Source organism: Carcharodon carcharias, chromosome 2 (genome assembly GCF_017639515.1).
Source record: "Carcharodon carcharias isolate sCarCar2 chromosome 2, sCarCar2.pri, whole genome shotgun sequence".
Lineage (NCBI taxonomy): Eukaryota > Metazoa > Chordata > Chondrichthyes > Lamniformes > Lamnidae > Carcharodon > Carcharodon carcharias.
This window is the reverse complement of record NC_054468.1, coordinates 116,847,465-116,874,510: the sequence shown is the minus strand read 5'-3', so window position 1 is coordinate 116,874,510 and position 27,046 is coordinate 116,847,465. Positions and strand designations below refer to the sequence as shown.

At 50.6% G+C, this 27,046-nt stretch overlaps 1 protein-coding gene across 2 annotated transcripts in view; it reads right to left on the bottom strand.

Moving 5' to 3' along the window:
- The window catches only part of sptlc3 (serine palmitoyltransferase, long chain base subunit 3), a 128,125-nt gene extending 101,680 nt beyond the window's left edge, over window positions 1-26,445 (bottom strand). Inside the window, exon 1 of one of the 2 annotated variants that reach the window (XM_041176126.1) lies at window positions 26,267-26,445. In XM_041176126.1, coding sequence (XP_041032060.1) covers window positions 26,267-26,404 — 138 coding nt within the window. In that variant the 5' untranslated portion in view covers window positions 26,405-26,445. The remainder of the gene's footprint in view (window positions 1-26,266) is intronic. The other variant, XM_041176118.1, reaches the window with a different exon arrangement.
- Between the last annotated feature and the right edge of the window lie 601 nt (window positions 26,446-27,046).

Here is a 27,046-nt window from a genome sequence, read left to right as displayed (position 1 = left end):
CACCATCTCCAACGCTGAGTAAATCATCTTAAATCATTCCTTAAAAATGTATTTACAAACGTTATTTACAAAGAGTTCATTATCTTCCCCCCCAATGCAAAATTACAATGATGTTGAATGAAACAGTAAACACTCCCGAGAAAACTTGTTTTCAACAAACGTGACTCAGGACGATCAAACAAGCAGCAGGTTATTTCTGTTGTGTCTTAAAAGATCTGGTGCCGGACCAGGTATCACCCAAAATAGGACCTGGGAAAGGAGTTGGGGTTAGGGGTCCCTGGGGTAGGACTGGAGACCCCCCAGCTCCAACAACACTTAAGAAGCTCGACACCATCCAGGGCAAAGCAGCCCCTCTTGATCGGCATCCCATCCACAAACATTCTCTCCCTCCACCACTGACACACAGGAGCAGCCATGTGTGTACCATCTATAAGATGCACTGCAGGAACTCACCAAGACTCCTTAGGTAGCATCTTCCAAACCCATGACCACTACCATCTAGAAGGACAAGGGCAGCAGATAGATGGTAACACCACCAAATGGAAGTTCCTCTCCAAGCCACTCACCATCCTGACTTGGAAATATATCACCGTTCCTTCATGTCACTGGGTCAAAATCCTGGCACTCCCTCCCTAACAGCACTGTGGATGTACCTACACCACATGGACTGCAGCGGTTCAAGAAGGCAGCTCACCACCACCTTCTCAAGGGCAACTGGGGATGGGCAATAAATGCTGGCATTTTTAAAAAATCCATTCACAGGATGTGGGCATCACTGGCTGGGCCAGCATTTATTGCCCAACCTTAATTGCTCTTGAGAAGGTGGTGGTGAGCTGCCATCTTGAACCGCTGCAGTCCATGTGGTGTAGGTACACCCAAAGTGCTGTTAGGGAGGGAGTTCCAGGATTTTGACCCAGCGACAGTGGAGGAACAGCGATATATTTCCAAGTCAGGATGGTGAGTTACCTGGAGGGGAGCCTCTAGGTGGTGGTGTTCCCATCTATCTGCAGCCCTTGTCCTTCTAGATGATAGTGGTCGTGGGTTTTGAAGATGCTGTGAAAGCTTGGTGAGTTCCGCCCAGCATCTCGTGGATGAATAAAAAATTTCACAGCAGAGTGGCTTGGGGCCAAACACAGAAGGGGAGTCAGTCGGGAAGAGGGGCAGGGACAAAACAGGGAAAGGGGGTTGTTGAAGGGGATTCCAACATCTCAACACAGGTGAGGTCGGTGTGGGGGGACAGATTGAGAAGAGGTGAGGTGTAATTGTGACGACCAACAATGCACACAGACATGATCAGGTGTGATTTACAAACAAGGATTGTAATGACTCCAACATGGCGCACAATTCTGGTAGATGAAATTGTTAGGATGCAACATAAATAGGCCAGAAACATAGCATCCTAAAGAAGAATTACACAAGCTTATGCGCTTTTGTATCATAACCCGCTTCAAAAGCAAAGTACTGCAGATGCTGGAAATCTGAAATGGAAAGAGAAAATGCTGGAAAACCTCAGCAGGTCCAGCAGTGTCTGAGGAGAGAGAGAGAGACAGAGTTAACCCCTTCTGAAGAGTCACTTTCAACCTGAAACATTAACTCTATTTCTCTCCCCCGATGCTGCCTCATCTGCTGAGTGTTTCCAGCACTTTGTTTTTATCGCTTCAATCCCATCTCCAAATCAAATAACTTCCGCTACATCAGTATTGCTTGACAGAGTTACTCTGAAACAGCAGAAATTTACTCTCTCTTTTCTGTAAATACGCTTTCATCAAATTAAGTGGTGCCTACTTAATGAGAATGTAATTTGGAGGAGGTACTTAAGAATCCTTTCTTTTCTTAACCTTTTGAGAAATGAGGAGTCCCCATCTACAGTGGTTCCTGATGAGCAGGCCCCAGTATTCCCTTTGTCTCTCCCTAACCTCAGCTATACTGCTGGGGGCGGGGTGGTACGGAGCGGAGGTCAGAGATTTGACCGACCAGCTCCTTTCAAGCTACACTTGAGGCAAGCACTGTCATAGGCATTACAGGTTTGGCCTCTTAGTCACGGTGTAATGAGGGAGTGACAGAGAGCGAGACAGACAGGGACAAGGGAGAGAGAAAGAGACAGACAGGGACAAGGGAGAGAGAAAGAGACAGACAGGGACAAGGGAGAGAGAAAGAGACAGACAGGGACAAGGGAGAGAGAAAGAGACAGACAGGGACAAGGGAGAGAGAAAGAGACAGACAGGGACAAGGGAGAGAGAAAGAGACAGACAGGGACAAGGGAGAGAGAAAGAGACAGACAGGGACAAGGGAGAGAGAAAGAGACAGACAGGGACAAGGGAGAGAGAAAGAGACAGACAGGGACAAGGGAGAGAGAAAGAGACAGACAGGGACAAGGGAGAGAGAAAGAGACAGACAGGGACAAGGGAGAGAGAAAGAGACAGACAGGGACAAGGGAGAGAGAAAGAGACAGACAGGGACAAGGGAGAGAGAAAGAGACAGACAGGGACAAGGGAGAGAGAAAGAGACAGACAGGGACAAGGGAGAGAGAAAGAGACAGACAGGGACAAGGGAGAGAGAAAGAGACAGACAGGGACAAGGGAGAGAGAAAGAGACAGACAGGGACAAGGGAGAGAGAAAGAGACAGACAGGGACAAGGGAGAGAGAAAGAGACAGACAGGGACAAGGGAGAGAGAAAGAGACAGACAGGGACAAGGGAGAGAGAAAGAGACAGACAGGGACAAGGGAGAGAGAAAGAGACAGACAGGGACAAGGGAGAGAGAAAGAGACAGACAGGGACAAGGGAGAGAGAAAGAGACAGACAGGGACAAGGGAGAGAGAAAGAGACAGACAGGGACAAGGGAGAGAGAAAGAGACAGACAGGGACAAGGGAGAGAGAAAGAGACAGACAGGGACAAGGGAGAGAGAAAGAGACAGACAGGGACAAGGGAGAGAGAAAGAGACAGACAGGGACAAGGGAGAGAGAAAGAGACAGACAGGGACAAGGGAGAGAGAAAGAGACAGACAGGGACAAGGGAGAGAGAAAGAGACAGACAGGGACAAGGGAGAGAGAAAGAGACAGACAGGGACAAGGGAGAGAGAAAGAGACAGACAGGGACAAGGGAGAGAGAAAGAGACAGACAGGGACAAGGGAGAGAGAAAGAGACAGACAGGGACAAGGGAGAGAGAAAGAGACAGACAGGGACAAGGGAGAGAGAAAGAGACAGACAGGGACAAGGGAGAGAGAAAGAGACAGACAGGGACAAGGGAGAGAGAAAGAGACAGACAGGGACAAGGGAGAGAGAAAGAGACAGACAGGGACAAGGGAGAGAGAAAGAGACAGACAGGGACAAGGGAGAGAGAAAGAGACAGACAGGGACAAGGGAGAGAGAAAGAGACAGACAGGGACAAGGGAGAGAGAAAGAGACAGACAGGGACAAGGGAGAGAGAAAGAGACAGACAGGGACAAGGGAGAGAGAAAGAGACAGACAGGGACAAGGGAGAGAGAAAGAGACAGACAGGGACAAGGGAGAGAGAAAGAGACAGACAGGGACAAGGGAGAGAGAAAGAGACAGACAGGGACAAGGGAGAGAGAAAGAGACAGACAGGGACAAGGGAGAGAGAAAGAGACAGACAGGGACAAGGGAGAGAGAAAGAGACAGACAGGGACAAGGGAGAGAGAAAGAGACAGACAGGGACAAGGGAGAGAGAAAGAGACAGACAGGGACAAGGGAGAGAGAAAGAGACAGACAGGGACAAGGGAGAGAGAAAGAGACAGACAGGGACAAGGGAGAGAGAAAGAGACAGACAGGGACAAGGGAGAGAGAAAGAGACAGACAGGGACAAGGGAGAGAGAAAGAGACAGACAGGGACAAGGGAGAGAGAAAGAGACAGACAGGGACAAGGGAGAGAGAAAGAGACAGACAGGGACAAGGGAGAGAGAAAGAGACAGACAGGGACAAGGGAGAGAGAAAGAGACAGACAGGGACAAGGGAGAGAGAAAGAGACAGACAGGGACAAGGGAGAGAGAAAGAGACAGACAGGGACAAGGGAGAGAGAAAGAGACAGACAGGGACAAGGGAGAGAGAAAGAGACAGACAGGGACAAGGGAGAGAGAAAGAGACAGACAGGGACAAGGGAGAGAGAAAGAGACAGACAGGGACAAGGGAGAGAGAAAGAGACAGACAGGGACAAGGGAGAGAGAAAGAGACAGACAGGGACAAGGGAGAGAGAAAGAGACAGACAGGGACAAGGGAGAGAGAAAGAGACAGACAGACAGGGACAAGGGAGAGAGAAAGAGACAGACAGACAGGGAGGGAGAGAGAAAGAAAGAGACAGACAGACAGGGAGGGAGAGAGAGAGACAGACAGACAGGGAGGGAGAGAGAGAGACAGACAGACAGGGAGGGAGAGAGAGAGACAGACAGACAGGGAGGGAGAGAGAGAGACAGACAGACAGGGAGGGAGAGAGAGAGACAGACAGACAGGGAGGGAGAGAGAGAGACAGACAGACAGGGAGGGAGAGAGAGAGACAGACAGACAGGGAGGGAGAGAGAGAGACAGACAGACAGGGAGGGAGAGAGAGAGACAGACAGACAGGGAGGGAGAGAGAGAGACAGACAGACAGGGAGGGAGAGAGAGAGACAGACAGACAGGGAGGGAGAGAGAGAGAGACAGACAGACAGGGAGGGAGAGAGAGAGAGACAGACAGACAGGGAGGGAGAGAGAGAGAGAGAGACAGACAGGGAGGGAGAGAGAGAGAGAGAGACAGACAGGGAGGGAGAGAGAGAGAGAGAGACAGACAGACAGGGAGGGAGAGAGAGAGAGAGAGACAGACAGACAGGGAGGGAGAGAGAGAGAGAGAGACAGACAGACAGGGAGGGAGAGAGAGAGAGAGAGACAGACAGACAGGGAGGGAGAGAGAGAGAGAGAGACAGACAGACAGGGAGGGAGAGAGAGAGAGAGAGACAGACAGACAGGGAGGGAGAGAGAGAGAGAGAGACAGACAGACAGGGAGGGAGAGAGAGAGAGAGAGACAGACAGACAGGGAGGGAGAGAGAGAGAGAGAGACAGACAGACAGGGAGGGAGAGAGAGAGAGAGAGAGACAGGGAGGGAGAGAGAGAGAGAGAGAGACAGGGAGGGAGAGAGAGAGAGAGAGACAGACAGACAGGGAGGGAGAGAGAGAGAGAGAGACAGACAGACAGGGAGGGAGAGAGAGAGAGAGAGAGACAGACAGACAGGGAGGGAGAGAGAGAGAGAGAGACAGACAGACAGGGAGGGAGGGAGAGAGAGAGAGACAGACAGACAGGGAGGGAGAGAGAGAGAGACAGACAGACAGGGAGGGAGAGAGAGACAGACAGACAGGGAGGGAGAGAGAGAGAGACAGACAGACAGGGAGGGAGAGAGAGAGAGACAGACAGACAGGGAGGGAGAGAGAGAGAGACAGACAGACAGGGAGGGAGAGAGAGAGACAGACAGACAGGGAGGGAGAGAGAGAGAGACAGACAGACAGGGAGGGAGAGAGAGAGAGACAGAGAGATGGGGGTAGGGAGAGAGAGAGACAGACAGACAGGGGAGAGAGAGAGAGACAGACAACAGACGGGGCGGGAGAGAGAGAGACAGACAGACAGGGGAGAGAGAGAGACAGACAAACAGGGGAGGGAGAGAGAGAGACAGAGAGACAGTGACGGGGGGAGAGAGAGAGAGACAGACAGACAGGGGAGAGAGAGAGAGAGACAGACAGACAGGGGAGAGAGAGACAGACAGACGAGGGAGGGAGTGAGAGAGAGAGACAGACAGACGGGGCGGGGGGGAGAGAGAGAGAGACAGACAGACGGGGGGGGAGAGAGAGAGAGACAGACAGACAGGGGAGAGAGAGACAGACAGACAGGGAGGGAGAGAGAGAGAGAGAGACAGACAGACAGGGAGGGAGAGAGAGAGAGACAGACAGACAGGGAGGGAGAGAGAGAGAGACAGACAGACAGGGAGGGAGAGAGAGAGAGACAGACAGACAGGGAGGGAGAGAGAGAGAGACAGACAGACAGACAGGGAGGGAGAGAGAGAGAGAGAGACAGACAGACAGGGAGGGAGAGAGAGAGAGAGAGAGAGAGAGACAGGGAGGGAGAGAGAGAGAGAGAGACAGACAGACAGGGAGGGAGAGAGAGAGAGAGAGAGACAGACAGACAGGGAGGGAGAGAGAGAGAGAGAGAGAGAGACAGACAGACAGGGAGGGAGAGAGAGAGAGAGAGAGAGACAGACAGACAGGGAGGGAGAGAGAGAGAGACAGACAGACAGGGAGGGAGAGAGAGAGAGACAGACAGACAGGGAGGGAGAGAGAGAGAGACAGACAGACAGGGAGGGAGAGAGAGAGAGACAGACAGACAGGGAGGGAGAGAGAGAGACAGACAGACAGGGAGGGAGAGAGAGAGAGACAGACAGACAGGGAGGGAGAGAGAGAGAGACAGACAGACAGGGAGGGAGAGAGAGAGAGACAGACAGACAGGGAGGGAGAGAGAGAGAGACAGACAGACAGGGAGGGAGAGAGAGAGAGACAGACAGACAGGGAGGGAGAGAGAGAGAGACAGACAGACAGGGAGGGAGAGAGAGAGAGACAGACAGACAGGGAGGGAGAGAGAGAGAGACAGACAGACAGGGAGGGAGAGAGAGAGAGAGAGACAGACAGACAGGGAGGGAGAGAGAGAGAGAGAGACAGACAGACAGGGAGGGAGAGAGAGAGAGAGACAGACAGACAGGGAGGGAGAGAGAGAGAGAGAGACAGACAGACAGGGAGGGAGAGAGAGAGAGAGAGACAGACAGACAGGGAGGGAGAGAGAGAGAGAGAGACAGACAGACAGGGAGGGAGAGAGAGAGAGAGAGACAGACAGACAGGGAGGGAGAGAGAGAGAGAGAGACAGACAGACAGGGAGGGAGAGAGAGAGAGAGAGACAGACAGACAGGGAGGGAGAGAGAGAGAGAGAGACAGACAGACAGGGAGGGAGAGAGAGAGAGAGAGACAGACAGACAGGGAGGGAGAGAGAGAGAGAGAGACAGACAGACAGGGAGGGAGAGAGAGAGAGAGAGACAGACAGACAGGGAGGGAGAGAGAGAGAGAGAGACAGACAGACAGGGAGGGAGAGAGAGAGAGAGAGACAGACAGACAGGGAGGGAGAGAGAGAGAGAGAGACAGACAGACAGGGAGGGAGAGAGAGAGAGAGAGACAGACAGACAGGGAGGGAGAGAGAGAGAGAGAGACAGACAGACAGGGAGGGAGGGAGAGAGAGAGAGACAGACAGACAGGGAGGGAGAGAGAGAGAGACAGACAGACAGGGAGGGAGAGAGAGACAGACAGACAGGGAGGGAGAGAGAGAGAGACAGACAGACAGGGAGGGAGAGAGAGAGAGACAGACAGACAGGGAGGGAGAGAGAGAGAGACAGACAGACAGGGAGGGAGAGAGAGAGAGACAGACAGACAGGGAGGGAGAGAGAGAGAGACAGACAGACAGGGAGGGAGAGAGAGAGAGACAGACAGACAGGGAGGGAGAGAGAGAGAGACAGACAGACAGGGAGGGAGAGAGAGAGAGACAGACAGACAGGGAGGGAGAGAGAGAGACAGACAGACAGGGAGGGAGAGAGAGAGACAGACAGACAGGGAGGGAGAGAGAGAGACAGACAGACAGGGAGGGAGAGAGAGAGACAGACAGACAGGGAGGGAGAGAGAGAGACAGACAGACAGGGAGGGAGAGAGAGAGAGACAGACAGACAGGGAGGGAGAGAGAGAGAGAGACAGACAGACAGGGAGGGAGAGAGAGAGAGACAGACAGACAGGGAGGGAGAGAGAGAGAGACAGACAGACAGGGAGGGAGAGAGAGAGAGACAGACAGACAGGGAGGGAGAGAGAGAGAGACAGACAGACAGGGAGGGAGAGAGAGAGAGACAGACAGACAGGGAGGGAGAGAGAGAGAGAGAGACAGACAGACAGGGAGGGAGAGAGAGAGAGACAGACAGACAGGGAGGGAGAGAGAGAGAGACAGACAGACAGGGAGGGAGAGAGAGAGAGACAGACAGACAGGGAGGGAGAGAGAGAGAGAGAGACAGACAGACAGGGAGGGAGAGAGAGAGAGAGAGACAGACAGACAGGGAGGGAGAGAGAGAGAGAGAGACAGACAGACAGGGAGGGAGAGAGAGAGAGAGAGACAGACAGACAGGGAGGGAGAGAGAGAGAGAGAGACAGACAGACAGGGAGGGAGAGAGAGAGAGAGACAGACAGACAGGGAGGGAGAGAGAGAGAGAGAGAGACACAGACAGACAGGGAGGGAGAGAGAGAGAGACAGACAGACAGGGAGGGAGAGAGAGAGAGACAGACAGACAGGGAGGGAGAGAGAGAGAGACAGACAGACAGGGAGGGAGAGAGAGAGAGACAGACAGACAGGGAGGGAGAGAGAGAGAGACAGACAGACAGGGAGGGAGAGAGAGAGAGACAGACAGACAGGGAGGGAGAGAGAGAGAGACAGACAGACAGGGAGGGAGAGAGAGAGAGACAGACAGACAGGGAGGGAGAGAGAGAGAGACAGACAGACAGGGAGGGAGAGAGAGAGAGACAGACAGACAGGGAGGGAGAGAGAGAGAGACAGACAGACAGGGAGGGAGAGAGAGAGAGACAGACAGACAGGGAGGGAGAGAGAGAGAGACAGACAGACAGGGAGGGAGAGAGAGAGAGACAGACAGACAGGGAGGGAGAGAGAGAGAGACAGACAGACAGGGAGGGAGAGAGAGAGAGACAGACAGACAGGGAGGGAGAGAGAGAGAGACAGACAGACAGGGAGGGAGAGAGAGAGAGACAGACAGACAGGGAGGGAGAGAGAGAGAGACAGACAGACAGGGAGGGAGAGAGAGAGAGACAGACAGACAGGGAGGGAGAGAGAGAGAGACAGACAGACAGGGAGGGAGAGAGAGAGAGACAGACAGACAGGGAGGGAGAGAGAGAGAGACAGACAGACAGGGAGGGAGAGAGAGAGAGACAGACAGACAGGGAGGGAGAGAGAGAGAGACAGACAGACAGGGAGGGAGAGAGAGAGAGACAGACAGACAGGGAGGGAGAGAGAGAGAGACAGACAGACAGGGAGGGAGAGAGAGAGAGACAGACAGACAGGGAGGGAGAGAGAGAGAGACAGACAGACAGGGAGGGAGAGAGAGAGAGACAGACAGACAGGGAGGGAGAGAGAGAGAGACAGACAGACAGGGAGGGAGAGAGAGAGAGACAGACAGACAGGGAGGGAGAGAGAGAGAGACAGACAGACAGGGAGGGAGAGAGAGAGAGACAGACAGACAGGGAGGGAGAGAGAGAGAGAGACAGACAGACAGGGAGGGAGAGAGAGAGAGAGAGACAGACAGGGAGGGAGAGAGAGAGAGACAGACAGGGAGGGAGAGAGAGAGAGACAGACAGACAGGGAGGGAGAGAGAGAGAGACAGACAGACAGGGAGGGAGAGAGAGAGAGACAGACAGACAGGGAGGGAGAGAGAGAGAGACAGACAGACAGGGAGGGAGAGAGAGAGAGACAGACAGACAGGGAGGGAGAGAGAGAGAGACAGACAGACAGGGAGGGAGAGAGAGAGAGACAGACAGACAGGGAGGGAGAGAGAGAGAGACAGACAGACAGGGAGGGAGAGAGAGAGACAGACAGACAGGGAGGGAGAGAGAGAGACAGACAGACAGGGAGGGAGAGAGAGAGAGACAGACAGACAGGGAGGGAGAGAGAGAGAGACAGACAGACAGGGAGGGAGAGAGAGAGAGAGACAGACAGACAGGGAGGGAGAGAGAGAGAGAGAGACAGACAGACAGGGAGGGAGAGAGAGAGAGAGAGACAGACAGACAGGGAGGGAGAGAGAGAGAGAGAGACAGACAGACAGGGAGGGAGAGAGAGAGAGAGAGACAGACAGACAGGGAGGGAGAGAGAGAGAGACAGACAGACAGGGAGGGAGAGAGAGAGAGACAGACAGACAGGGAGGGAGAGAGAGAGAGACAGACAGAGAGGGAGGGAGAGAGAGAGAGACAGACAGACAGGGAGGGAGAGAGAGAGAGACAGACAGACAGACAGGGAGGGAGAGAGAGAGAGACACAGACAGACAGGGAGGGAGAGAGAGAGACACAGACAGACAGGGAGGGAGAGAGAGAGAGACAGACAGACAGGGAGGGAGAGAGAGAGAGACAGACAGACAGGGAGGGAGAGAGAGAGAGACAGACAGGGGGAGGGAGAGAGACAGAGACAGACAGACAGGGAGGGAGAGAGAGAGAGACAGACAGACAGGGAGGGAGAGAGAGAGAGACAGACAGACAGGGAGGGAGAGAGAGAGAGACAGACAGACAGGGAGGGAGAGAGAGAGAGACAGACAGACAGGGAGGGAGAGAGAGAGAGACAGACAGACAGGGAGGGAGAGAGAGAGAGACAGACAGACAGGGAGGGAGAGAGAGAGAGACAGACAGACAGGGAGGGAGAGAGAGAGAGACAGACAGACAGGGAGGGAGAGAGAGAGAGACAGACAGACAGGGAGGGAGAGAGAGAGAGACAGACAGACAGGGAGGGAGAGAGAGAGAGACAGACAGACAGGGAGGGAGAGAGAGAGAGACAGACAGACAGGGAGGGAGAGAGAGAGAGACAGACAGACAGGGAGGGAGAGAGAGAGAGACAGACAGACAGGGAGGGAGAGAGAGACAGACAGACAGACAGGGAGGGAGAGAGAGACAGACAGACAGACAGGGAGGGAGAGAGAGACAGACAGACAGACAGGGAGGGAGGGAGAGAGAGAGAGACAGACAGACAGGGAGGGAGAGAGAGAGAGACAGACAGACAGGGAGGGAGAGAGAGAGACAGACAGACAGGGAGGGAGAGAGAGAGACAGACAGACAGGGAGGGAGAGAGAGAGACAGACAGACAGGGAGGGAGAGAGAGAGACAGACAGACAGGGAGGGAGAGAGGGAGACAGACAGACAGGGAGGGAGAGAGAGAGACAGACAGACAGGGAGGGAGAGAGAGAGACAGACAGACAGGGAGGGAGAGAGAGAGACAGACAGACAGGGAGGGAGAGAGAGAGACAGACAGACAGAGAGAGAGAGAGAGAGACAGACAGACAGGGAGGGAGGGAGAGAGACAGACAGACAGGGAGGGAGGGAGAGAGACAGACAGACAGGGAGGGAGGGAGAGAGACAGACAGACAGGGAGAGAGGGAGAGAGACAGACAGACAGGGAGAGAGAGAGACAGACAGGGAGGGAGAGAGAGAGACAGACAGGGAGGGAGAGAGAGAGACAGACAGGGAGGGAGAGAGAGAGAGACAGACAGGGAGGGAGAGAGAGAGACAGACAGGGAGGGAGAAAGAGAGACAGACAGGGAGGGAGAAAGAGAGACAGACAGGGAGGGAGAGAGAGAGACAGACAGGGAGGGAGAGAGAGAGACAGACAGGGAGGGAGAGAGAGAGACAGACAGGGAGGGAGAGAGAGAGACAGACAGGGAGGGAGAGAGAGAGACAGACAGGGAGGGAGAGAGAGAGACAGGCAGGGAGGGAGAGAGAGAGACAAACTGGGAGAGAGAGAGACAGACTGGGAGAGAAAGAGAGAGAGAGACAGACAGAGGGAAAAGGTACAATACAACTTTGAAATTCCAATTATTATTAGGGTCAGATTTATGGGAATGATTTCAGGGATGAGCATTGTGACCAGTTCTGAGCGCCACACTTTGGGAAGGATGTGAAGGTGTTAGAGAGGATGCAGAAAAGATTCACACTGGTTCCAGGGATGAGGGACTTCAGTTACGTGGATAGATTAGTGAAGCTGGGGTTGTTCTCCTTGGAAAGAAGGTGGTTGAGAGGAGATTTGGTAGAGAACTAGAGGCTCAGATTTAAAAGGGATTGGCTAAAGAAGCAAAGGCGACATGAGGAGAAGCTTTTTTACACAGCGAATGGTTAGGATCTGGAATGGACTGCCTGAGAGTGTGGTGGAGGCAGAGCCAGCCATGTCTGACCTGCTGATCTGTATTTATGACATATTCAGTCATGCCTTGGTGAAGGATAAAATGGTTTGCAGGGTTACAGGGAAAGGGGAGTGGGACTAGGTGAGTTGTTCCTGGAGAGAGCCAACAGAGACACAGTGGACTGAATGGCCTCGTTCTGTGCTGTAACCATTCCATTCTATGGGTACACTCGGGCAAGCAAGCCTGCTCCACCATGCAATAAAATCCTCCGCCATAACTCCGCTAATTTCCTCCGTATCTCCATATTCCTTGGTTCCCCTGGTACCCATAGTGCATCAGGACAGTGATGGCCTCTGACCCAATTTCTCAGGGGAGCTTAACTTATCTATTCCAGTTGACCTGCTGAAGGAATTACAACAATCCAAACTACCCCAGCCAGCCTCACAAGGGGAAGAGAGAGGGCTAATGTGGGGGGGGCAATTAAAACAAAAATAGCTGTGGAACCTACAGGCCGATGTTGCGGGACTTGCAACAGCAGAAGAAGCAGAAAGCGCCGACCCGTAGAATGATAGAGCACAGAGGGCGGCCACTTGGTCTGCTGTGCTTTTCCTGGCTCTTTGGCCGTGCGATCCAATTAGCCGCCCCCGTAGCTCTGTAAACATTTTCCCTTCACCGGCCAGGCGTTCCCATTCGATTGCGCTGAGCCTTTCAGCACAATCTGCCCAGAAAAATAACACGAATTTCAACTGCAGCCCCGCCATTAGTAGCCGCTATCTTTTGCGCGAACGTGGGGAAAAAAAACAGACATTGCAAGGCTGGCGGTGCCCCCCAGGTCAAATTAATCACCACAGCGAGTTTCTGTCAGGCTCTTAAAAATTAAATGGATTTTTTGTTGCGGGGCGGGGGGGTGGTTGGGCACACCAAGACTGAAAGAACTGTTTTAAAAGCTTCATTTTTAAAAAAGGTTTACTGCTAAATAACTGACCGCTGCACCCCAATATAACCTGCATCCAGCCGTCTTAATTACTGAAAATGACTTTAGGAATCACTATTTTTTAAAACTTTTTTCTCTCGGCCTCGCTGGCAAAGCCAGCGTTTGGTTGCCCGCCCCTAATTTCCCCCTGCCTCCTCATTTCAGGGGGCAGCCAAGAGTCGTCCGCATTGCTGCGGGGCTCAGGAGTCGCGCATAGGCCCAGACCGGGCAGGGGGTGGGATAGGTTTCCCTCCCTAAAAGGGCACCGGTCGACCCGATGGGCTTTTACGGCAGCCGTCGTCACGGCGACCACTGAGGCCAGCTTCTTAAATCCAGATTATTAACGGAGTTTCAATGACGCCAGTTGCCCGAGTAGTGGGGTTTGAGCCCGTGTTCCCTCCCCACCCAGGACATTAAAGCCTGGGCCTGCGGATTACTGGTCCAGTGACATTACCACTAAGCCACTGTCACCCCAACTAATATTTTTTTTAAAAAAGATGGAAATCAAAATAGGATGGGAATGGAGGGATACGGACCCCGGAAGTGCAAAATTGTTTTAGTTTGACAGGCAATACGATCGGCGCAGGCTTGGAGGGCCGAAGGGCCTGTTCCTGTGCTGTACTTTTCTTTCTTTGTTCTCTGTCTCCAGATCCTGCTGGGTTCAAACAAGAACGGAAAATGCTGGAAAAAACTCAGCAGGCCCGGCAGCATCGGCGGACGGGGAAAAGAGAGTTAAGGTCTCGGGATCCGAAATGGCTCTTTCTCGCAGCCAGTTTCGAGGCGGCCTTGACGTCGGGCAGTTCGGCCATAGGGAAGTTTAAAAATAAATTCACCCAACTGGCGGGACTTGAGCTGGAATCACCGATGTGTAAAAATCGAGGCTAAAGTGTTTATCCGATTCCATTTGGAAATTTACCGCTTCCCCACCGTTCTTTTAAAAGGCGACAGGTGTCGACTCGCAGCCTAAACATTATTTTTGTCCCCCCTCATTTCGCCCCTGGATTCTGCAAGTCAGGATGATGATGGGACGTGTCGACTGGGGAGCTGGTGGGCTGGGGGTTGAACCCCCCCCCCACCTTCTCTTTTACAAATCTCAAAGCAGAACACTGAGGGTGCTGGAAATCCCAAACGGAAGCAGAAAATGCTGGAAATGCTCAGCGGAGGCCCGGCAGCATTTGTGGGGAGAGAAAAACGAGGTCATCGTCGAACTGGAAGCGCGGCTCTCTTTCTCTCTCTCTCTCTCTCTGCAGATGCTGCCATAACCCTGCTGAGTATTTCCAGCGTTTTCTGCTTTTTAATCCCTCTCTTTTACAACACGACACGATGCAAAAGTCAAAACAGAAACAGAAATACCTGGAAAAACTCAGCAGGTCTGGCAGCATCGGCGGAGAACAGCAGTTTCGAGGACTCGAAACGTCAGCTGTGCTCTTCTCCGCCGATGCTGCCAGACCTGCTGAGTTTTTCTAGGTATTTCTGTTTCTGTTTTTGTTTTGGATTTCCAGCATCTGCAGTTTTTTTTGTTTTTATAACGATGCAAAAGTAGCAGCTTTAAGCTACAAATACACAAAGTAAAACAGTGCCCAAGTGTGTACTGTAAACTGGAGTACAAAGATGGTTTGCACACGGAGATAGGTAGAAAATAAAAAAAAAACACAGCTGCTGTGGTTTTGAAAGCAGAATCTATATTTCCACTTCTCCACGATTTCCTCACGTTGCCCTTTTTTATTTATATATCCTCGTGCCGACTCAGCACTTGGATTTCTGCCAGCGACCTTTGCCAAGTTCGCAAAATAGCTTTTGCATTTTCACCAAGGGCCTCACACCCACCCCCCCCCCCCCCCCACCCCAGAGTCAGGAGGTTATAGGTCAGCCAAGCTGCTGACCAGGGTCGAAGCTTGACCACAGGCCTGAGGCAAGTGCTACATTGTCAAATTGTCACAGCGGACATAAAAATGAAAAAAAATCCCCACCTGGATTTACTACCCTGATCTTCGTTTTCAAATCCCTCCAGGGTCTCACCCCCACCACCCCCCCCAATGTCTCCAACATCCTCCAGTCCCACAGCTCTGACAGAGAATCATAGAATGGTTACAGCGCAGAAGGAGGCCATTTGTCCCATTGTGTCCATGCTGGATCTCTAAAGGAGCAATTCACCTTAATGCCACACCGCAACCCCCCTCACCGCACCACCACCCCCCCCACCCCCCAAAATAACCCTGCATTTTTTTCTTCTTTGGATAATTATGCAATTCCCTTTTGAAAGCCCGCGGGTGAACCTGCCTCCACCACACTCTGCCAGTACATTCTAGATCCTAACCACTCACTGTGTCAAAAATATTTTTTCCTCATGTTGCCTCTGGTTCTTAAATCGGTGCCCCCTGGTTCTCGATCCTTCCACCAATGGGAACAGTTTCTCCCCATTTACTCTGTCCAGACCACTAATGACTGCGAACATCTCCATCAAATCTCCTCTTAATCTTCTCTTCTCCAAAGAGAACAGCCCCAGCTAATCCAATCTATCCCACGTAACTGAAGTTCTTCACCCCGGAACCATTCTCATAAAGCTTTTCTTCACCCTCTTTAAAGCGTTCACTTCCTTTCTGAGGTGTGGGTGCTCAGGTTTGGACACAATACTCCAGCGAAGGCTGAACCAGTGTTTTTTTTTAAAAAAGGGTTCGTCATGGCCTTGAGATTCTGCGCCCCTCCAATTCTGGCCTCTTGGGCATCCCTGATATTTGGCCTAAGTGCTGCCTGGGCCCTAAGCTCTGAAATTCCCTCCCTAAACCTCTCCACCTCGCTTTCCTCCTCTAAGACTCCTTAAAACCTACCTCCTTCACCAAGCTTTTGATGATCTAGCCCAATGCCTCCTTGTGTAGCTCAGTGTCATACTTTATTTGATAATCCACCTGCGAAGCTCCTTGGGCCTTCGGACTGCATTAAAGACACTAGATCAATGCAAGTTGTTGTTGATAACCATTGGGCTACACAGGGAGAACTTTGAACTTCTTTGAGAACATTCCTTCCATAAAATAAAAATCACTAGAAATAGGTTAATTGATCACTCATCCTCATCTGCTATTCAAAGAATGAGGAGGCCATTCAGCCCATTGTACCGGTGCTGGCTCTTTCCGGAGTATAATCTAATTAGTCCCATCCACCTGCTCTTTGCCCCATGGTATGGTAAGTGTGCTCTGCTCAAAGGCAGCTCTTTGGCTTATTGTCCACTGGTGCTTCACTGTAAGCCGTTGCCTTGTTTTTTTTTGTCAGTGGCAGCTTACCACTGTCTCCCATTCTCAGGAACAGGGCGCGGAGTCAGGTCCCAAGCCTACCTCAGCCGGAACCGAGAATCGAACCTGCATTGTTGGCAATATTCTGAACTGCATGCTTAACCACCTAGCCAACTGAGCTAACCAGCCCCCTCTTGCCCTCATAGCCATGTAATTTTTTCCCCTTCAACTATTTATCCAATTTCTTTCCAGGAGTTATTACTGGATCTGCTTCCAACACCCTTTCACCAGGCAGCGCATTCCAGATCGCAACAACTTGCTGCATAAACAGTTTTTCCCTCGTGTTGCCTCTGGCTCTTCTGTCAATTGTCTTAAATCCATGTTCCTCTGGTTACTGAGACCCCTGCCATTGAAAACTGCTTCTCCTTATTTACTCAAAATGCCTCAGGGTTTTGAACACCTCTATCAGATCTCCTCTTAACCCCACCTCCGTGCCCTAAAGAGAACAACACTGGTGGGAATTCGTAATATCTCGGACAAGATGTTCACCCAAGGCTCTGTCTGCCCTCTCGGGTGAACACAAACGATCCCCCAGCACCAATTTGAAGGACAGCAGAGCGAGGTTCTCCCCGGTGCCTTGGCCAATATTTATCCTCAATCAACGTCACAAGAAATAGATTATCAGGTTATTGTCACGTTGTGGGAGCTTGCTGTGCGCAAATTAACTGCAGCGTTTCCTACATACAACAGTCGGCTCCACTTCAAAAATACTTTGTTGGCTTTAAAGGGGAACTGGTGGCCGTGAAAGGCGCTACAGAAATGTAAGTTTTTTTAGGCCAATGTTTTCACCAACAGCAGTCACCACATTTCAACAGTAATTCCTTTGGGATTGGGGATGCGCTGTAAGTTTCATTCTAACTGTGTGATGGCACAGGAGAGGCCTACAGACACAGTCCATTGAACAGCACACTCAGGAGCCAGCACCCAGATTCATATCCTCGACCTGCGCCTCTTAATTTCTGAAAACGTTTACTTCCTTGAAATATGTCACTTGAGGAGCAGTAGTGGCTGCGACTTCCTCACAATCTGCTGCAAAGCAGTAATGTCCTGTTTTCCAACGGACTTGGGATGGTTTGCTCAGTTTTCACCACTTAACGCAATTGTTCTGTTGCACCAACACTTCCTGACTCTCGTGCCCAGCGAAGCCGTGGTTATTACCATCTCCTGAAAGCGTGCAAAAGGCGGCACTGGAGGATTACACTTCACTGGCTCCTCCCTGAACAATCAGTGGTCAAAATACAGGAAGGTTATAGAACGATAAAACACTTCATGATGAGTCACTTGAGATGGATATCAAAGGGTAATAGTTAATTATTTTTTTTTAAAGAACACCAGCATAATCCACACTAACCCTCTGCCAGCATTCTTGGTGACGTCCGTTCTGTCTAGATAATCAAGCTCTCTTTTTGTAAAACACACAGTCTAATGGTACTGAAAGTATTTTATTCGCTTCTCATAAATGCCGCCCATTATTTCTCGACAAACAGCTCGGCTTGGCTATCTCTCTAGGCGTTTACAGTTTGTGTCCTGTTAAAGGAATTTTATCCTGCTTTCACTGTACCACTTCATTTGATAACTGGCAGAGCATTCACCCCCACCTGCTCCACTGTGGCAGGTCTGTCTCTGTCTTCGGGAGGAGTCATTATAGTGCAGGAGCAGGCTATTTGGCCCATCGAGTCCATGCCAGCTCTCTGTCCAGCAATCCAGTCTGTCCCTTTACCACCACCCCCCTCCCACCCCTCCTCAACTCGAACCCTGTAGCCCTGCAATTTTATTCCCCTCAAAAGCCTGCCCAATCTCCTTTTGAAATCATGGACCGTTTCCATTTCCACCACCCTCTAGGCAGCGAGTTCCAGGTCATTACCAGCCACGTTGAAAAGGTCCTCCTCACATTTCACCTCTCTCTCTTCCTTTAACATGTTCCGTCACCTGACTTGATACCTCCACGTCTGTCTCAGTGTCAAATTTTGTTTGTTAATGTCCCTGTCAAGTGCCTTGGGACATTTTATTACAGGAAAGGGGCTATATAAATGCTGGCTGCTGTATTTGCCAGTTACTGATGCGTACATAAGGTTACTTTGAAAACGCTGTCTTCCAGTGTGACCTTCCACAATCTCCAAACCCCGCCCCAAATCATGGACCACCCTCAGGTGGACATTCGACGCTGTTCCTTCCTCGGTACTGGATGGAAAACCTTACAATTTCCCAGCTATCACCAAGGTGGAAACAGCAGAACAACAAAGGGAATAGCAGTTCAAGGAAGCCCACCACCACCATCTTTGGGCAGCTGGAAACATGCACTAAGTGCGGCCTTGTCCCGCTTTCGGCCTCAACCCCAAGGACAAATAAAAATGGCAAACCTACCGCTCCCCTCAGAGTAACATGCTGTCAGACGTCAGTACAGATGCGCATAATGTCTTAAGGGGCTATTTTCCTTTCCCTGTGGAAACGATTTCCTTCTTCCACAGCCACAACATTGTCTAGTTCTGTCTAACCTCTGGACTCAATTTCTTGTGCATTCCCCCACTGGTTTTCAGTCAGGAAGATTCTTCCTCGGAAGAATTTACAAGACAGTTGTGAGACCGGAAACAAAAACAGAAAATACTGGAAACGCTCAGCAGGTCTAACGGCATCTGTGGAGAGAAAAAAAAAGCAGAGTTAACGTTTCGAGTCCGTACGTTAACTCTGCTTTTGTTTTTCTCTCCACAGATGCCGTTAGACCTGTGGAGCGTTTCCAGCATTTTCTGTATTTGTTTCAGATTCCCAGTATCTGCAGTATTTTGCTTTTATCGTAATTGTGAGACCGGCCTTGTTACAGAAGCGCAGAAACTCTGGCAACATCAAGAAGAGAGGGTCGATGACTGGATACTAATGAGATGTGGATGCTGAGATGGGTGTGTGGAGAGATGGGAATAACTAGAGAAAGAGTAGGGCCAATTAGAGACCATAGGGGCAATCTGTATCTGGATCCAGAAGTTGTAGGTACATTTCTCAATGAATACTTGACGTTGGCCTTCACAATGGAAAAGGACGTCAGAGGCATATACATGAGGGTGGAGGACTGTGAAATGTTAGAGAAAATTAACATAGAGAGAAAGGAGGTACTAGTGGGTTTAGCAGCCTTAAAAGTGGATAAATCTGCAGGTCCAGAAGAGATTTATTCCAGGCTGTTGAGGGAGGCAAGGGAAGAGATATCAGGGGCGCTGGTAGTAATTTTCAAATTCTCTCTAGTCACAGGTGAGGTGCCAGAGGACTGCTAACATTGTCCCACTATTTAAAAAGGGAGGAATGGATAGACCAGGAAATTAAGGCCAGTTAGTCTAACCTCAGAGGTGGGGAAGCTACTAGAAAGAATTCTGAGGGACAGAATATATCTGCACTTGGAGAGATGGATTAATCAGGGATAGTGAGCATGGATTTGTTAAGGGAAAGTTGTATTTGACAAATTTGATTGAATTTTTTGAGAAGGTAACCAGGAATGTTGATGAGGGTAATGCATATGATGTGGTCTACATGGACTTTAGCAAGGCTTTTGATAAGGTCCCTCATGGCAGACTGGTCAGGAAAGTAAGAGCCCATGGGATCCAAGGCAAAGTGGCACATTGGATCCAAAACTGGCTGGGAGACAGGAAGCAGAGGGTGCTGGTAAGAGGGATGTTTCTGTGACTGGAAGTCTGTTTCCAGTGGGGTTCCACAGGGCTCGGTGCTGGGGCCCTTGCAGTTTGTGGTGTACATAAATGATTTGGACTTAAATGTAGGGGGTATCATCAAAAAGTTTGTGGATGATACAAAAATTGGTAGGGTGGTAAATAGTGAGGAGGATAGCCATAAACTGCAGAAGCATATCAATGAACTGGTCAGATGGGCAGAGCAGTGGCAAATGGAATTCAACCCGGAAAAGTGTGAGGTAATGCACTTGGGGAGGGCTAACAAGGCAAGGGATTACACTATACAAAAACAAAAATACCTGGAAAACCTCAGCAGGTCTGACAGCATCTGCAGAGAGGAGCATAGTTAACGTTTCGAGTCCGAATGACCCTTCAACAGAACTAAGTAAAAATAGAAGAGAGGTGAAATATAAGCTGGTTAGTAAAAATAGAAGAGAGGTGAAATATAAGCTGGTTTAAGGGGGGTGGGACAAGTAGAGCCAGTGATGGGTGGAGATAACCAAAAGATGTCATAGACAAAAGGACAAAGAGGTGTTGAAGGTGGTGATATTATCTAAGGAATGTGCTAATTAAGGGTAGAAAGCAGGTCAAGCAAGGTACAGATAGCCCTAGTGGGGGTGGGGTGAAGGAATTGAAAAAGGCTAAAAGGGAGAGATAATACAATGGATGGAAATACATTAAAAAATAATGAAAATAGGTGGGAAAAGAAAAATCTATATAAATTATTGGAAAAAAAGGGGGTATCGGAAAGGGGGTGGGGATGGAGGAGAGACTTCATGATCTAAAATTGTTGAACTCAATATTCAGTCCGGAAGACTGTAAAGTGCCTAGTTGGAAGATGAGGTGCTGTTCCTCCAGTTTGCGTTGAGCTTCACTGGAACAATGCAACAGGCCAAGGACGGACATGTGGGCATGACAGCAGGGTGGAGTGTTGAAATGGCAAGCGACAGGGAGGTCTGGGTCATGCTTGCAGACAGTCTGCGTTTGGTCTCTCCAATGTAGAGGAGACCACATTGGGAGCAACTCCATTATTTTTAAATGTATTTCCATCCATTGTTTTATCTCTACCTTTTAGCCTTTTTCGATTTCTTCACCCCACCCCACCCCCACTAGGGCTATCTGTACCTTGCTTGTCCTGCTTTCTACCCTTAATTAGCACATTCCTTAGATAATATTACCACCTTCAACACCTCTTTGTCCTTTTGTCTGTAACATCTTTTGGTTATCTCCACCTATCACTGGCTCTACTTGTCCCACCGCCAGCCACCCCACCCCCCCACCCCCCCCACCCCCGCCCCGCCAAAACCAGCTTATATTTCACCTCTCTTCTATTTTTACTTAGTTCTGTTGAAGGGTCATTCGGACTCGAAACGTTAACTGTGTTCCTCTCCGCAGATGCTGTCAGACTTGCTGAATTTTTCCAGGTATTTTTGTTTTTGTTTTGGATTTCCAGCATCTGCAGTTTTTTGCTTTTATCTAAGGGATTACATTATGTACGGTAGGACCCTGGAAAGTACTGAAGATCAGGGGGACCTTGATGTGCATATCCACAGACCCCTGAAGGTAGCAGGTCAGGTAGATAAAGTGGTTAAGAAGGTCTGTGGGATACTTGCCTTTAATGGCCAAGGCATAGAATACAAAAGTAGGGAGGTTATGCTAGAACTGTATAAAACACTGGTTAGGCCACCACTGGAGTACTGTGTGCAGTTCTGGTCACCACATTATAGGAAGGATGTGATTGCACTGGAGAGAGTGCAGAGGAGATTTACCTGGATGTTGCCTGGGCTGGAGGGTCTGAGCTATGAGGAAAGATTGGATAGGTTGGGGTTGTTTTCCTTGGAGCAGTGAAGGTTGAGAGGGGACCTGATAGAGGTGTATAAGATTATGAGGGACATAAATAGGGTGGATAGGAAGGCACTTTTTCCATTAGTAGAGGGGTCAATAACCAGGAGGCATAGATTTAAGGTAAGAGATAGCAGCTAAAAGGGGAGTTGAGGAGAAATTTTTTCATCCAGAGTGTGGTGGGAGTCTGGAACTCACAGCCTGAAAGGGTGGTTGAGTCAGAAACTCTCCTAACATTTAAGAAGTATTTAGGTATTCAGTTGCATTGCTATAGCCTCCAGGGCTATGGGCCAAACGCTGGAAAATGGGATTAGCGTAGACAGATCTTTACTGATCAACGCGGACACGATGGGCTGTATTCTATGCCTCCTTCTGTGCTGTAAAGGTCTATGAGTCTATGGAAAGGACAGTGTCAGGAACCTGCACATCAGGGGGTCAGTGAAGAAAGTAGCCGAGAAGAGGTCGAAACGGTCGCCTGTTGTGGAAAGTGAGGGAGAGAGGAAATGTGGTGAGGGGAGTGGTGGAGATGGAACTGCCAGGGAGAAGGAGTAGAGGAAGGTCTAAGACCAGATGGAAAGATGCGGTGATGAGAGATTTAAATGCAGCGGGATTGGAAGGCTGGATGTGCGACTGACAGGAGGAGATGGAGAAGGGCGATTAGCCAAAATTGTGGTGACCCAAGTAAAATGGGAGAAGCCGAAAGCAGCAGCTTCCTTCTGGCTTCCACTCCTCCCCCTGCAAACATCTAACTCCTCCCAAGACTCAATCCCTTGTGTTCTGTCCTTATGCTGCACCTTGTTCAACTATTGCCTTTATCCTCATGGACCCACCTGGGCTCCTTCTAATATACTGCATTTAAAATTCTCATCCATTACCTTCCAGGCAGTGTGTTGAAATGGCAAGCGACAGGGAGGTCTGGGTAACGCTTGCGGACAGACTGAAGGTGTTCTGCAAAGCGGTCACCCAGTCTGCGTTTGGTCTCTCCAATGTAGAGGAAACCACATTGGGAGCAAGCAACTCCATTATTTTTAAATGTATTTCCATCCATTGTTTTATCTCTACCTTTTAGCCTTTTTCAATTCCTTCATCCCACTCCACCCCCATTAGGGCTATCTGTACCTTGCTCGTCCTGCTTACTACCCTTAATTAGCACATTCCTTAGATAATATCACCTGACACCCCAACCTCTCAACAACCTCTTCTATCCCAATCCTATGCCTTCAGTTGTTCAACTCTGGCCTTCTACGAAGAGGAAGAGGCCATTCAGTCCCTTGAGCCTGTACTGGCTCTCAATGATATCATGGCTGATCAGTCTGTGTCCTAAATCCATCTCTCTGCCTCAGCTCCACATCTTTTTATGCCCTGGTCTCGCAACAATTCCTCAACCTCAGATAATTAACATTGAAGGTTTTGGGTAGGAGAGTTCCACATCTTTGCATTAAGAAGCGCTTGCTAACCCCTCTGCTGAATGCAAAAACAAAATACTGCGGACGCTGGGAATCAGAAATAAAAACAGGAAGTTCTGGAAACGCTCAGCAGGTCGGGCAGCATCTGCGGAGGGGGAAAAGACAGAGTCAACGTTCCAGGTCTCCGTCACGAAGGGTCACAGACCTGAAACAGTGAGCTGGATTCTCTCGCAGTCGAGAGATTCCTAGGATCCTGGTGGAGGGGACTTAATTCCGGGATTCCGGCCCCATTCCTGGTGACCTCAATTTTCTTAACGTGGGAGAAGGGCTCGGGCTTGCCACCCGTGCATGGACGGTATGAGGGGGTCATTTGGGGGGTGGGGGGAATGGGTCGACACGGAGGATACGAGGGGCCATTAGGTGGGGGGCTATGGGTTGGCATGGAGAGTATGTGGAGCCATTGGGGGTTGGAGGGAATGGATCAGCATGGACGGTATGAGGGGGCCATTGGGGGGGAGGGGGTGGGGTGGGGGTGGGAATGAGTTAGCATGGAGGATAAGAGGGGCCATTGGGAGGCTGGGGGCAATGGGTTGGCACGGGGGGTGTGAGGGGGGCCACTGGAGGTGGGCGGGGGCATCAGTTTGCATGGACGGAGGAGGCAGGCTGGGTGGTGGGATGAGGGGATGGAAAGCTAAGAGGTGGAAGGCCTAATGTTGAACAATCCAACTGGGACGAAGGCCCAGAGAGCTGAGGTGGGCCCTCCACCCAGCCCAACCCGGCACTCGTCAGCCCCGTGGCCGCCTCCAAACCGTTTCCGGGGGGGCGGGGTCGATTCCAGCAACTGCACGTGCCTGGCTCCACGGAACAAACATCTCACCTCTCGAGGCGCTTTATCCCCCCCACCCACCACCCCCGTGCTGAGGCGGTGGGCACCAAGCCAGGAAATTTCCCGACTGGTAAACTCTCTATCTCTCTCCACAGGTGCTGCCTGACCTGATGACTATTTCGGGCATTTTCTAGGGGTTTTTTTTTAAATTATTATTTCTCACCCGAATGACCTGGTTCTGATTTTAAGGTTTGTCCCTTTGTTCGAGATTGTTCCCCCCCCCACTCACCCACCCCGACCAGCGACTTCTCGATTCCTGTCAGAATCCTAAAAACCTCAACTAAAATCCCAGCACCTCCCCCCCACCACCGCCTTACCCTTTCATATTCTGTGCAATCTCTTCATTTCTTTCAGCTCATCATTAGATGGCAGAGCCCTCCATTACCCCTGCCCTACTCCCTAGAACCCACCCACCCACTCCACCCCCACCTCCTCACTCGGTGACCCCATGCCTTTTTAAGTGCCAAAAAAATTAATTCAAATGAATCGCATCGGCAGAATATTTGGCTTCGTCAGCTAATATGCCCAATACCTGTCGATCTTTTGCGTTCATACGCTAATCAATCTCAGGCACTCCACGCCTTTAATGCAGGAACTACTGGAAGATACAAGCAGGCCACCTTACAGTATGCCCTCAATGGTCCAGTTTCCTTCAGCTGCATGCTGTACGCTGCTGACTGCCTGTCCCACTCCAGCACCCCCCTCTTACTTTCAACACAATCCAGTTTTACTTTCGCAACCGGTCAACTGATTCATTCAAAGGTTTCATTTTTGCTTTAAACGCCTGCTTACCCAGAAATGAAACATTTAAAAGAGAGTTTTACTTCTCTAAAAGTAGTTGCGACCAGGAGTGCTGAAGGAATTAAAAAAAAAGGCCCTCACTTTCAACTTCCTCCCAGAGCAATAGTTCTGCGTGTATTCAGGTGCAAGGCATACATTTTTTTTTAAAAAGAAAAAACAACTTGAAGGACTACATGTAAGACGGGAGAGGAAACAACATTATGGTGCGATTATCAGCAGGAATTAAATCAATGATTGTGCCTGAATACATACAGAGGTGAATGTTTAAACAATTATTGAACTAGAAGGGTGAAACTAAATAGGATACATTTACAACGTAATTACCAACAGGAAAGAAATCTATAATCGTACCCGAAAAAAAACCGAAGGGCTGAGCGTGTCAGAAAATATAGGTTTGTCTAACTGAAACGTGGAAACGTTTACAAAGTGGTTGAGAACAAAACTTTGAAATCAATAATCACACCCGAGGAAATTAATAACTGAATGTGTTTAAAAATAATTCTAATAAAAATGTACCAAACAAAACCAGTGATAATCATTTCACAGGGAGAAACTTTTAAAAAACAGCGATGATCACAGCTGAATAAACCCACAACTGAATGTAAGAATACTTTTTTAAAAAATTAAACAAGTTGATGTACGAATCAAAAAGGGAGACGGTGTAAGTATTTAAAGGTGATCACCAGCAGAGGAAGGAAGCAGAGAAAGTGACAAACCAAAAGGGAATCACCAGATTCATTGCAGGACTTTAAAATACATTATAAAATATTTAATGTATAATATATAAATATAAAAACATGAACAAGTATGATAAAATACATTCAAAAAATAAAAAACAATCATTACATTTTTATATGTATTATATATAAAATGAAAGGGGGTAGAGAGATTGATAAAGGGGGTGGGAGAGAGAGTGAGATAGAGGAAGTGACAGAGAGTGATAGAGGGGGGTGAGAGAGAGAGAGTGATAGAGAGGGTGAGAGAGAGAGTGATAAAGGTGAGAGAGAGTGAGTGACGAAGGGGTGAGAGAGGGAGGGTGATAAAGGGGGTGAGAAAGTGATAGAGGGGGTGAGAGAGATAGTGATAGAGATTGATAAATGGGGTGACAGATTGATAAAGGGGGTGACAGAGAGTGAGTGATTGAAGGGGTGAGAGAGAGAGGGAGGGAGGGAGTGAGAGTGATAAAGGGTGAGAGAGAGTGATGGGGTGACAGAGAGATTGATAAAGAGGGAGTGGTGAATTGAGGAGGAAGAGAGGGATTGACAGAGGGAGAGGGATTGAGGGAGGGAGAGGGATTGACGGAGGGATTGAGGGATTGACGGAGGGAGAGGGATTGGGAGTTTGGTGAAGGTTGAGTGATTGTATCTGAGTAAATGCAGTAGGAGAGAGTTGAGTTGAAGGTGGAGTGAGTGTTGAGCAGTGAGAGGGGGAGAGGAGGCAGTTCCAGCCCCCCCGGCTCCTACCTGCCGGCTCCGGGTGCAGCCATTCCGCAGAGCGCTGGCACTCGGCTCCCCTCCGCTGCCGGTCCCGGTCCCGGTCCCGCTGCGGGGCTCGGGCTCCCGGTGCCCGGCGTGTCCATTGGAGAGGGCGCCGCTCGCCATTGCCGGGGCGTTGCTGCCGCTGCCGCCGCCGGATCAGGGGCGGGGGGAGAGGCGGAGGCTTCAGCCCGGGTCCAGGCTCCCTAAAGCCGGGCTGCGCAGCAGGGGGATCCGCCCACCCTCCCTGCTTGGATCCGCCCACTCCACTGGGATCTGCCCACCGCCCTGCTGGGATCTGCCCAATTGCCCTGCTGAGATCCGCCCTCCCTGCTGGGATCCGCCCACCCGCCCTGCTGGGATTCGCCCATCCGCCCTGCTGGGATTCGCCCATCCGCCCTGCTGGGATCCACCCTCCCTGCTGGGATCCACCCATCCACTCTGCTGGGATCTGCCCACCCAACCTGCTGGGACCCACCCAACCGCTCTGCTGGGATCCACCTACCCGCTCTGCTGAGATCCAACCGCCTGCCCACCAACCCTGCTGGGACCCACCCACTCGCTCTGCTGCGATCTACCCACTCTGCTGGGATCCACCCACCCGCTCTGCTGGGACCCACCCACCCACCCTGCTGGGATCCACCCACCCACCCGCTCATTCTGTTGGGACCCACCCGCTCTGCTGGGACCTGCTCTGCTGGGACCTGCCCACCTGCCCTGTTGGGATCCGCCCTGATGCGATCCACCCACTCTGCTGGGATCCACCCA